Source organism: Macaca nemestrina, chromosome 17 (assembly GCF_043159975.1).
Source record: "Macaca nemestrina isolate mMacNem1 chromosome 17, mMacNem.hap1, whole genome shotgun sequence".
NCBI classification, from domain to species: Eukaryota; Metazoa; Chordata; class Mammalia; order Primates; family Cercopithecidae; genus Macaca; species Macaca nemestrina.
Window position 1 is genome coordinate 34,397,721 of NC_092141.1, and position 12,294 is coordinate 34,410,014.

Genomic DNA, 12,294 nt, shown 5'->3' on the forward strand with positions numbered 1-12,294 from the left:
AGGAGAAATAGCAAGAAAAGATTTATTTCTAAGTTTGTATAGAAGTTAACCAGTCTTTATTACTTATTACTGTATCTCCAGATTCTAACATACCATCTGTAATATAACAAGTACTAACTTAAATATGTATGGCATGAAGAAATGAATGAACCCAGTAGCATTAGTATTCTACAGTGTACTACGTTTTAACGTATTTATACATTTGAGTGTGAATTTGTATTTTAAATAGATAAGTACATGTGAAGTTTGGATATAATATTTATGGAATGCCTAAAGTCAGAACTAGATTCCACTGGAGTCAGTTTGAAACCCATTGCTTTAAAGAAATTTATATATATTTCATAAAGACAACAGGCATAGTCTCCGCTAAGGAGCCTTCAAGATACACCCCTTTGTCTTATGATATCTTTGTCTATAAACTAGTCTTGAAAGTAGTTGGTTTTGTCATGGTTTTTAAATTTTTTTTAAAGATAGGGTCTCAATCTCACTCTGTCTCCCAGGCTGGAGTGTGGTGGCACAGTAATAGCTCACTGTAGTCTCAAACTCCTGGGCTCATGCAGTCCTCCCACCTCAGCCTCCAGAATAGCTGGGACTACAAGTGCACACCACCACACCCAGCTATTTTTTTTTTTTTTAATTGTTTTGTAGAGTTGAGATCTTACTATGTTGTCCAGCCTGGTCTTAAACTCTTGATCTCTCAAGCAGTCTTCTCACCTCAGCCTCCCAATCCCTGGGGTTACAGGCATGAGCCACTGTGCCTGGCCAACAGTTGGTCTCTAAATTAAACCTAGAAGTATGCAATTGGCCAGGTGCAGTAGCTCACACATGTAATCCCAGCACTTTGGGAGGCTGAGGCAAGCAGATTGCTTGAACTCAGGAGTTCAGGACCAGCCTGGACAACATGGCAAAACCTCATCCCTACAAAAAAAAAAAAAACACAAAAATTAGCCGGGCGTGGTAGCATGTGCCTGTAGTCCCAGCTACTCAGGAGTCTGAGGTGGGAGGAGCCTCAGATCGATCACGCCACTGCACTCCAGCCAGTGAGACAGAGTGAGACCCTGTCTAAAAATAAATAAAGTCGTTTATGTTCACCTAGTTTTTTTGCTTTGATTATCAACTGAAAACAGACATGTTTTTATTAATAAAGATGAGAAGAATATTTTTAAGAAAATGATGTAAGTTTGAGACTTTTTTCCTCTCTAACCAAATAAAACCAGATTGTATATTGACATAAATATACTATACCTGTATCATTAAAAGTGTTTCAGAGTGGCTGGGTGCAGTGGCTCACGCCTGTAATCCCAGCACTTTGGGAGGCCAAGGCAGGTGGATCACCTGAGATCAAGAGTTTGAGACCAGCCTGGCCAATATGGTTAAACCCCTTCTCTACTAAATATACAAAAAAAAAAAATAGCCAGGTGTGGTGGCGGGCACCTGTAGTCCCAGCTATTTGGGAGGCTGAGGCAGCAGAATCCCTTGAACCCGGGAAGCGGAGGTTGCAGTGAGCTGAGATTGTGCCACTGCCCTCCAGCCTGGGTGACAGAGTAAGACTCCGTCTCAAAAAAAAAGTTTCAAAGTTCAGTGCCCTATCAAGGTTTTGATGTTTTGTTTTACTCTTTCATTTGTATTTGCTTGACAATGTTTTGACTGCCTTTTCTGTTTAGATTTGTGATTTTGGATTGGCCAGAGTGGAAGAATTAGATGAATCCCGTCATATGACTCAGGAAGTTGTTACTCAGTATTACCGGGCTCCGGAAATCCTGATGGGCAGCCGTCATTACAGCAATGCTATTGACATCTGGTCTGTGGGATGTATCTTTGCAGAACTACTAGGACGAAGAATATTGTTTCAGGCACAGAGTCCCATTCAGCAGGTATGATTTCAATTTAAGGCTTTAGTTTCAATTCTATTACAGATTTGAAGGAAAAATCCATCCTGCACATGTGTCTTGGGCTTATTCATTATACTGTCTAATTTGCTTTTAGGAAATTCAGGTTCACTTAAAATTTAGAAAGTTATAAAAGTTGAAGATTACAAAGAGATTCATTTTGTAACTTATGAGCCTTTAGAGTGTGTATTGACTTTATTTATTTATTATAATTATTATTTTATTTATTTATTTATTTTTTGAGACAGAGTTTTGCTCTTGTGGCCCAGGCTGGAGTGCAATGGTGCCATCTTGGCTCACTGCAACCTCCACCTGCCAGGGTCAAGCGATTCTCCTGCCTCAGCCTCCCAAGTAGCTGAGATTACAGGCGCGCTCCACCACACCTGGCTAGTTTTTGTATTTTTAGTAGAGACAGGATTTTGCCGTGTTGGCCAGGCTGGTCTCGAACTCCTGACCTCAGGTGATCCACCTGCCTCAGCCTCCCAAAGTTCTGGGATTACAAGCATGAGCCAGCGCACCCGGCCTGTTGACATTATTATATGCACTGATGCATAGCCGCGAGCTCTGCTGTGACAATTTGCACAGGCATAATCTTCAGTTGTTAGAAGGCCTCTTTTCCTTCTAAGTGAATGGCTCTGACTTGAAAATGTATTGGTGACTTAATGTACTTACACTTTGTGCTTAGAATGTAAATTTTTATTGTGTTGATTTCTTGAAATCTGAACATTTAGGAAAATTTCTAACTTTTATTATTGGACTAAAATATCTAAATATGGCAGAGAACATCAGGAGATGATTAAAATATACTCTCAGAGAATCCTTTAGAAGCTACTTTGTTAGCTACATGTTACTTTAATTGTCTTTAAAGGTAATTATTCACTACTACGCATATTTTCTTGGGATAATTACTAGGTATTTTTATTAATTCGCTTGCATGAAAATAATGTAGTAACCATGAGCTCAGATTGGTGGGTTCAAATCCTAGCTACACCACTTATGTTAAATCTTGAGTAAGTTACTTAACCTCTCTCTTCCTTTTTTTTTTCTTCTTTTTTTTTTTTGTTTTTTGGCCCCTAAAACTGTTCTGAGGATTATTGTACAATGAAGCAGGAAAGCTGAAAATGGGGCCTGGCACATAGTAAGCACTCTGTAAATGTTTGCAATTACGATGGTGGTAGTGTGCCAGGACGCTGGGGATACAGCAGTAAATAAGACAGCGTTGTTCTTAACCTTTGTGAAACTTTCACTTGAGACAAAAATAAGTATGCAAATAAATATGATCCCAAGTAATGGAAGTTCCATAAAGAAAAATGTAGCCAGGTTAGGGATAGAGAATGGTGGCAGAGCAGAGCAGGCACTAAAGGATTCTCTGAGGAGATAACATTTCACCCACATAAAATGAGGCAGCAAGATGCTGAAGAAGTTACAAGAAGAGGGACAACCACCATAACAAAGCCCCTGAGGCAGAAACAAGCTTGGCATGTTGGAGGGATGGCATGTGATGGAAGACGCTGTAGGAGATGAGGTCAGAAAGTGAGAAAGAACCTGGCCATGATGACATGATAAGGCCTTAAGATTTTATTCCAAGTGTGATAGAAAACGTAAATGAAGGTTTTGACCATAGGAATATTAAGATTTGATTAATGACATTTTAAAAGATCACACTGACTACTGTGTCTTTGTAAATAATTCATGCACTTGACCAAACAGAATTATTTCTTTTATGCTTTTTCTACAAAGAATTTTTACCTAATAGGTTAGAAACTATATCTGCTTTTATCAACATTTAAGTTTTTCTATGCTATACATTCAAACTGTCTTTTTAAAATTTTACATCTTAAAAATTGATTCTGGTGTTAAAAAATTATATACATATAATATGTAATCTAATGTTGGGTACTATTGACAATATTCACTTTTCAATTTCTTTAGAAAGTAAAGTTTAACAGACTTAACCTATAAGACTCTCATATCTGGACATAAGCTGTCATAAAATGAATGTGACTACTACCTTGCATACAGAAAAGCTTAAGTAAAAAATAATAATGAGGTATTCAAATCCTATATATGGAACAAGAATCTTGAATTGCTGCTGCAAAAAATATGTGAGGGAAAGTGTGAAGCAACTGGACTGGAGTTCAGATATCTCATTTGCTAGAGAAATACATAGATCTTCAGTTTGGCAGTCTGACATAGCCACTACAGGAGAATTCATGTCTGTCTAATTGTTGGTGTGTGCTGGGGTGAGAAACGAAGATCTAAAATAGGAAAAGGCTCTAACTTCTAATGGAAGTCATTATTTCCTGTTGTATTTTCTCTGTATCTTTGAGATTTAATTACCCAATACTAACAGACATCATAAAAGTGTTTCTCATCTATGGATCTGACCCATTTTAGACAACTTTCTGAATGTTTCAATTTGTTTTTAGAAGCTAGTCATTTCCTTCTGCCTTTAGTGTGGTTATTAGAGATCCAAAAGTATCACCTACGTACTTTTCCCAAAAAGCTTTGTATAGAGATCTTTACTTCTGTGGAAAGCAAGCTTCTCAAGTTTCTCCATTAACCTGTAGGGTGGTGATGCTGATGGCTACCCCATGGTTTAGATAAATAGTGCTTTATATTCGGCAAGCCCAGAACCAGGAAAAGAAGTGTTCTCTAGGTAAGAATTTCCCATCCTGGAGGAATCCAAATGAAATGTTACTGATAATTAGTTATGAAGTTAGAACAATTGTGACACTACAGAAAATTGGTAAGATAGTTTGCTACCCAAAGACTTGTTTGCAAGAAGACTGTTTTATTGGTCTCTTTTATTGTGTCCAGCTGACTAAATGCGGTCTTATGCAGTGTCATATTTTCTAAGTATCACAGTTTTCTGGCAGTGTAAGAGATTTCTAGCATGACTAGAATGTAAAGGATGTACACTGGCCCAAGCATGGAGAGCTTAGCTTTCATTTCAGGTGTGAATGTTTTCAGGATTTATTAAATCACAGGTGTCCGATTTGTGGATTAGCTCCTTGGTGAGCCTGCATCCACTTGAAGCATCAGAATCCATTCATTAACTGGAAAGAATAGTCATTAGCCATCAATAGAAGAGGAGTTCAACTCTGCAAAGATCTTAGATGCTATAGTATCAAGAAAACAGGGCAGACAGATGCAGACTCCCAAATTGCTCTAGTCTTAGAATGTCATGCTTATCAAAACATATTTCTATATTTCTATCATATAAATAGGAACTTTTATATAAATAAATAGGAACTTTAAAATAATAGGATAAATAGGAATGGGATATATAGGATAATCCTATATATATTATAAATAATAGGATAAATAGGAATAGGATAAAGAGGAACCTTTAAATAATAAATAGGAATAATAAAATAACAGGAATTATAACAAGATTATTTATTTTAAATATTAAGAATAACAAATTAACAGGAATATATTTAAATTCCTCTATGTGAGGAATTTATTATAAATTCCTAGAAGTCTTTTTTAATAGGCCAGAAAGTGAAAGTAGGGGCTCCTGTCAGTTAATCTGGAGCTTGTCTTAAGGTTTTTTCCCCCAAATTTGGTCCACATCTCTAAGGCTATGATTTAAGAGTGATGAAAAGTTATTTCCATGAGATTGCTATCTATCTGTATTTTATTTCCTTATAGTTGGATTTGATCACGGATCTGTTGGGCACACCATCACTGGAAGCAATGAGGACAGCTTGTGAAGGCGCTAAGGCACATATACTCAGGGGTCCTCATAAACAGGTGAGAGGACGGGGGAATATTTTTCTGGTAACTGTTGGGGCAAGATTTCCCTTCCAATAGAATAATCTATTAAGGATTTTTAAGCAAATGTATTATTTGTAGGGTTTTTTTTTTTTTTTTTAACATCATGGTCCTAAGTAAGAAAATGTTCAATATTTGTCAAACTAAATAAAATCTCATTCCTAATGTCGTGAGAGAAAGTGCGTATTTTTGTAGCTCCTTTGCTAATAAATTACCCTTGGTTTTGTGTCTCCTGATTTATTGGTGTCTATGAGAAAAATTACCGGAGTTGGAGCTTTGACCTCAATGCCATAACCTACTACATGTATATCAAGATGTCCTTTCCAAATTCTGAGCCAAAATACCTGGTATTTCTTACTCCAGCCAGGAATGTGAAGCTGTTGCTATTGCATTCTTGCTACTGACACAGAATCAGGTGTGAATATTGTTAGAAAAGAAGTATGAAGATAGATTGCCAGATTTGCATTCAGTATTACTTACAACTAGCCAAGTCACTGCTGAGAAAGACAAGATGGTTTTTTATCTCCACCTGTTGATTTAGCAGCAGTTTTTACAAGCACTTCCTAATCTCCTTTGGACAGAACAGCTTAATGATGTGAAGAGTGAGTAAGGGGAATACTTTTCCTAGGAGCAACAATGAAAACAGAACAGATAAGACTTGAATAGGATGACCCAGCAACAAATTTTCCTGAGTTTTGCTTTCTTTTGAATGGGACATTTAGATTATCTGATTGATGGTACCAAATGAGAGTGAATTTGACACTCCTCCTCTCAAACTGTCAGCCGGACATTTACAAAGGGAAGACCTCACCTTCCCTTTGTGGTTCTGTCTTTGTAATTCTAGTGTGACTCCAGAGCTTTTGTTGTCACAGGCATAAAGGGCAATGAGGTAAAGTGTGTTCTCTTCTAAAACCAGCCCAGGCTAGTAAATAGAGATGCATGCTTGTATGTTAAATAGCCCCCTGATGGTTACATCTTTCTTTAGTATTTGGTTTAGAACTAGAAAATAATGAGGCCCAACACCCTTAGAAGAGCACAGTAAGTCTTAACCTAGAGAAAGGTTCTATATTATAGAAGGAACTAACAAGATCTATTATGTTCCATTTATTGGCCAGCATCAGGAACATTAAACTAATTTACTAATGCCTCTTGGTAAATGTGTCCTTAGAAGTAGCAAAATAATTGTCCTTTTTCACTGACTTCATTAATTAGTAAATCTTGCCTGGTTCAAGGTAAACAGTAATGAAAAGTGAAGAAGATCAGACGCCCTCGTGCTACCCTTCTGTCTCTAGAGGAGTTTTAACTGTTGTTAATGGTTACTAGTTAATTAATCATCTGTGTCAAAGAGTTGCTAAACAGCAGCCTGAAGAACAAGATTTCCTGAGGAGTTTCCTGTCTGCTGTCTAGATAGAACGGCTGGAAAATGTAATTTACTGCACCAAAAGTCACTGTGCACTGTTCTGAGCATTCCTGGCAATTGAGTACTTTTTCTGTGAAAATTTAAAAAATCTGTTAGTTGTAAAAACCTAAGGCTTTCCATGAAATAAAAAAAGAGTAAATATATTATTTTGTAAAGCGAAAGAAGAGGAAAGGAAAATCCAAAGTTCCACTATTATTTAACTAGTTAAATAGGTTGAGATGTCTAAACAAATCACTTCTTAGATATTTTGCTATTAATTGGCCTCTTAACATAATCCCTTTGCTTATCACTGACTTTAGTGATGACCTTAAGGGAGTACTGTGGTAGAAGTTAGGGTCAGCCCTTTCCAGTCTTGGTGTCGGAATATTTTGATTTTGAAGAGAAGACTGATGGAGTGAAAACTAGTTAGGAGGCCATTTCTGCTTAAAGGCTAGATGCACTTTACAGAGACTTTAAATTCTTTAAATGGCTTTTATCCACTGCTAGAAGTGGTCTCCTTAGGCAGATGTTCATGGTCTTTTAGCACTAATCCAGCTAGATGTGTATAAAGTTATACCAACCATATATAATTGAATGTAAAAGAACCTAGCATATTGCCTGCTTCTACTTTTCCTTCAGCATGGAAATTGAGTTTTTGATCTATGTTTGCTAGTTGATCTTTATCATCACTGCTCTTAAGATGTCAACAGGTTCTTGAAGTGCTTTACTTAAGCCACCAATCAGATTCTACCTTTTCACTTCCCACTCCCTGCCCACTCACCAACCACGTGATACATACCCTATGCGCCTCTTGTTGGCCTATTAACAGCTGCTTGAAGGTATCGCCATTCATGTTATAGCTATTTACAGCTGAGGTTGGAAGACACCTACACACAAATATATTTGGTATATAGACACCTGGATTTTTTTTTTTACTTTAAAAGATTAATTTGGTCTTTGGAATATGCAATATAGCTTATGTTTCTGTACCTCATGACTTTTCTGCAAAATGTATAGGGTTTAGCTTAGTGCTCTGTGCAGATTATGTACTCAGTTTATAACCTCTGGACTGTAGTGATTAAGAGCGTAGTGTCAGCCAGGCGTGGTGGCTCACACTTGTAATCCCAGCACTTTGGGAGGCGGAGGCAGGCGGATCACGAGGTCAGGTGATCGAGACCATCCTGGCTAACGTGGGGAAACCCCATCTCTACTAAAAAAAATACTAAAAAAAAATTAGCCAGGCGTGGTGGCAGGTGCCTGTAATCCCAGCTACTCAGGAGGCTGAGGTAGGAGAATGGCATGAACCCGGGAGGTGGAGCTTGCAGTGAGCCAAGATCATGCTACTGCACTCCAGCCTGGACAACAGAGTGAGACTCCGTCTCAAAAATAAAAAATAAAAAATAAAAAAGAGTGTAATGTCAATCTCAGTTTCACCATGTTGCACATGTTTTGAATGGTGAACTGGGAGTGGTACAGTACAGTTTTCAGACAGATTGAGTATGAATCCTGGCTTTACTAGTACCTCCCTTTGTGACTTAGGCAGATTATTTAACCTCTGTGTATATCAGTTCATTCATCTGTAAAATGGTGATTAAAAATGATTTTACCTCATTAAAGTGTTATAATGAGAAAAGAGCTAATGCATGTAAGGAGAGCATAGAATAGTGCCTGGCACATACTAAACATTTAATAAATATTAACCATTAAAGTTATGATTCCAAAATAGCAGATGAAGCTTGTGACTTTTAAAAAATTATACATTATGATCAAGTGGGGTTTATCCCAGTAATGCAAGGATGGTTCACCTACAGAAAATCTATTAATATTTTAAAACAGAAAATCTATTATTTTATAACATCTTAAATGAGAAAAATAATGTTTATCTCAATTGATGTAGAAAAGGCATTTGATAAGGTTCAGTCTTTTTTATGCCTTAATATAAAGGATCTTTACAAAAATCTATAGAAAAATTTGGGGTGAATTTCTTTTAAGCTTACAAACAATACAGAATGAAGTATATAACACTTTACATGAAATAAAAATGTGTGCACACAGAGCCTCTGGCTTTTAGAAAAGACTCCCAGTAATCCTCAGTGATGCTGCTTAGGCCAATTGGAGGTCTTCATTTGGGGGTCTAACTGGGGCAAATTCTATCTCACTGTATTTATTTTAAATTACTTAATATAGGAATATTAGATTGATGGTGTTTAAACTCATGAAGAATACTTCTAAAAATTCAATACAAGTTTTTGAGTTTGGACTGAGAAAAACTAAGCTTCTTTCAAGTAGTTTTCATTTAAGTAATTACTCAAAGTTAGACATAAATTATCATTTTTGTTCATAATTTCTAACAATAATTAGAACTTTGCTATGTACTGAACACTTCTTATATACTAGCTCATTAAATTCTCACAATAACACTATAATGTACCATTACTATTCCTTTTTACAGATGGGAAATGGAAGATTAACTGAAGTTAAATAACATGCTTAATGTCATAAGCCAGATCTTAAAATTAGGTTTCCTTAACTCCAAAATATATGTTCTTAGCTAGTATACACTGCCTGGCACTTACATCTTCACAGCAGATTTATTAAAATTTCATTTGTATATATGCATGTAATCTGTGAGAACATATAAAATAAAAATTTTGCAGCAAGTTAATTATCTGCAACTACCTCCCCAATCCCAGTCTCGTCTGGATTGACTTGAGAATATCTTTCTGGACATATATTCACATATTTATATTCATTTATTTACATATATTTGTATAAATAGAATATGAGACTTTTAAAAACATACAAATACAATGGACCCTTAAGCAATGCAGGGGCTGAGGTGCCAACTCCATCCTCCTAACCCCCTGCCTACAGTTGAAAATCCATGTATAAGTTGATTAACACATTTTGTATGTTTATATGTATTATATACTGTATTCTTAAAGTAAGCCAGAGAAAATAAAATGTTAAGAAAAATCATAAGGAAGAGAAAATAAATTGACTGTTTGTTTGTAAGTGGATCATCATAAAGGTCTTTATCCTCATTGTCTTCATATTGAGTAGGCTGAGGAGGAAGAGAAAGGAGGGGTTGCGAGGCGAAAGTGGTGGAGGAGGTGGAAGGAGAGGCAGACACACTCAATATAACTTTTATTGAAAAAAATTCACATATAAGTGGTCCCATGCAATTCAGACCTGTGTTGTTCAAGATCAACTGTATACATATACGGAAGGAGAACCTAATTGACTGTCATCTTAAAGTCACAGATTAATGTGTCAAATTAATGTATTTGTGTTGGTTGGTTAATATAAGTGCTTCTATGTGGCATATTTAGTCAATAGGCCAGTGAAACTTAGTTTAAACTGGCTTAAGCAAAAAAGGGAACTCTTAAAGGCTCATAACTGAAAAATCTTGAGTACAGCTGACTTCAGGCCCTGTTGGAATTCAGGTTGTGAGATGATCTTCCATGCCAGGAATCTGACTCTCCTCTGCTCTGTTTTCCTGTATTTTGACTTCATTTTCAAGCAGGCTTTCCCCATGTGTTTGCAAAGATGGAGCTAGCAGTCCAGGCCTACATTCTATTACCATAACAATTCTTCTGGAAACAGCTTCCCAAATAGCTCCAGAAAAAATCTTTGAAAGACTTTTTATTAGGAATGTGTTTGGCTGTAAGTGGTAGAAAATTATAGTGGTTTAAGAAATAAGAGTACACTTTTTCCTTATATCAAGAGGTTTCCTCCATAGTCTGGAGCTGATAGAGTAGCTCACTTGTGTCAAGGATCCAGCTTTTTTATTTTCTGCCCTGCCATCTTTAGAATGTTGCCTGCATACTATATGGTGACCGGTTACCATATAGCTGTAGCTTGTCCAGAAATCCTGTCAATATTCAAAGCAAGAAAATGGAGGAAAGAAGGTGCATTAGCAGTATCTGTTCCCTTAATCAGGAAAGTAAAAGCTTTCCTAGAAGCCTGCTTAACAAACTCCTGCTCATATGTCATCGTCCAGAACTGTGTCATATGTGGCCTCCTAGCTGCAAAACAAGCTAAAGTGAGTATTTAGCTTTTCTATTCTATATAATAAAGTCAGATAAGGAAAAGAGGGTTGAGGGCATATATTGGGTTAGCCATCCCATTTTCTGTCCCTTGTCTGTTTCATGACTGGAGCCAGTCATTGTGCTCAGGGAGGAGGATATCATTTGATTGGCCAGGCCTGGGTCAGGTGCCCATCCTTAGGAGTTGGGAGATTGCAATCAAGCCTAATCAAACGACTTGGTTTGGGAGTGAAAGGGGGTGGTTCCCTAGAAGTCAGGGAATACTGGGCAGAATAAAACACTGTGATGTTTCAAGTTTATTATCTCTTTTCTACAACTCAAAATCTTGAATGAAGGGAAGTATAGCTGCCACAGCCCATGTATCTATTAAAGAAGATAGTTCTGGCTGGGTGCGGTGGCTCAAGCCTGTAATCCCAGCACTTTGGGAGGCCGAGGCGGGCGGATCACAAGGTCAGGAGATCGAGACCACGGTGAAACCCCGTCTCTACTAAAAATACAAAAAATTAGCCGGGCGCGGTTGTGGGTGCCTGTAGTCCCAGCTACTCGGGAGGCTGAGGCAGGAGAATGGCATGAACCCGGGAGGCGGAGCTTGCAGTGAGCCGAGATCGCGCCACTGCACTCCAGCCTGGGCGACAGAGCGAGACTCCGTCTCAAGAAAAAAAAAAAAAAAAAAAAAAAAAGAAGATAGTTCTTCAACTGACCTGTTGATAGGATTGAAAAGTCTATTGTCTGCTCTTAGTCCTTTTGTTCTTCTCTTATAATAAGGTTTAGGTCTTCAGTTTTCCTCAGTTTATTCCCACCTAATTGTGTCAGAAATAGATAACAATATTTTTGCTCAAGTGAAGATAGTCCTGTCTCCTGACAGGAACCATATCTTACATTTAGCAGACTCTAAGGATCTTAGAGAGTTCATTCAGTTCAAACTTACTTTATAGGTGGGGGTTTATGTCACCCCAGAGTGCTTACTATTGTGTACTCACTGTGCATGCTCATTTAATGTTACTGACTGATCATCGCAGCTTCTTTGCTGCCAACTAAGGTCTAAAACTTATATGTAGTTGGATGAAAACTAATAGGAACGTCTGCTCAGGACACTTGCACAGTTCAGCTGACTCTGCTGTAGCAAGCAGCATGCTGCAGTTAGCTTATGATGACTGTGGCATATTGTTTAGGGCCA

General features: G+C 37.4%; 1 protein-coding gene across 2 annotated transcripts in view; it reads left to right on the forward strand.

Moving 5' to 3' along the window:
- The window catches only part of LOC105476015 (nemo like kinase), a 152,252-nt gene that overhangs the window by 123,461 nt on the left and 16,497 nt on the right, over positions 1–12,294 (forward strand). For both annotated transcript variants that reach the window (XM_011731599.3, XM_011731588.3), the window contains exons 6-7: positions 1,665–1,874; positions 5,547–5,648. In XM_011731599.3, coding sequence (XP_011729901.1) covers positions 1,665–1,874; positions 5,547–5,648 — 312 coding nt within the window. The remainder of the gene's footprint in view (positions 1–1,664; positions 1,875–5,546; positions 5,649–12,294) is intronic.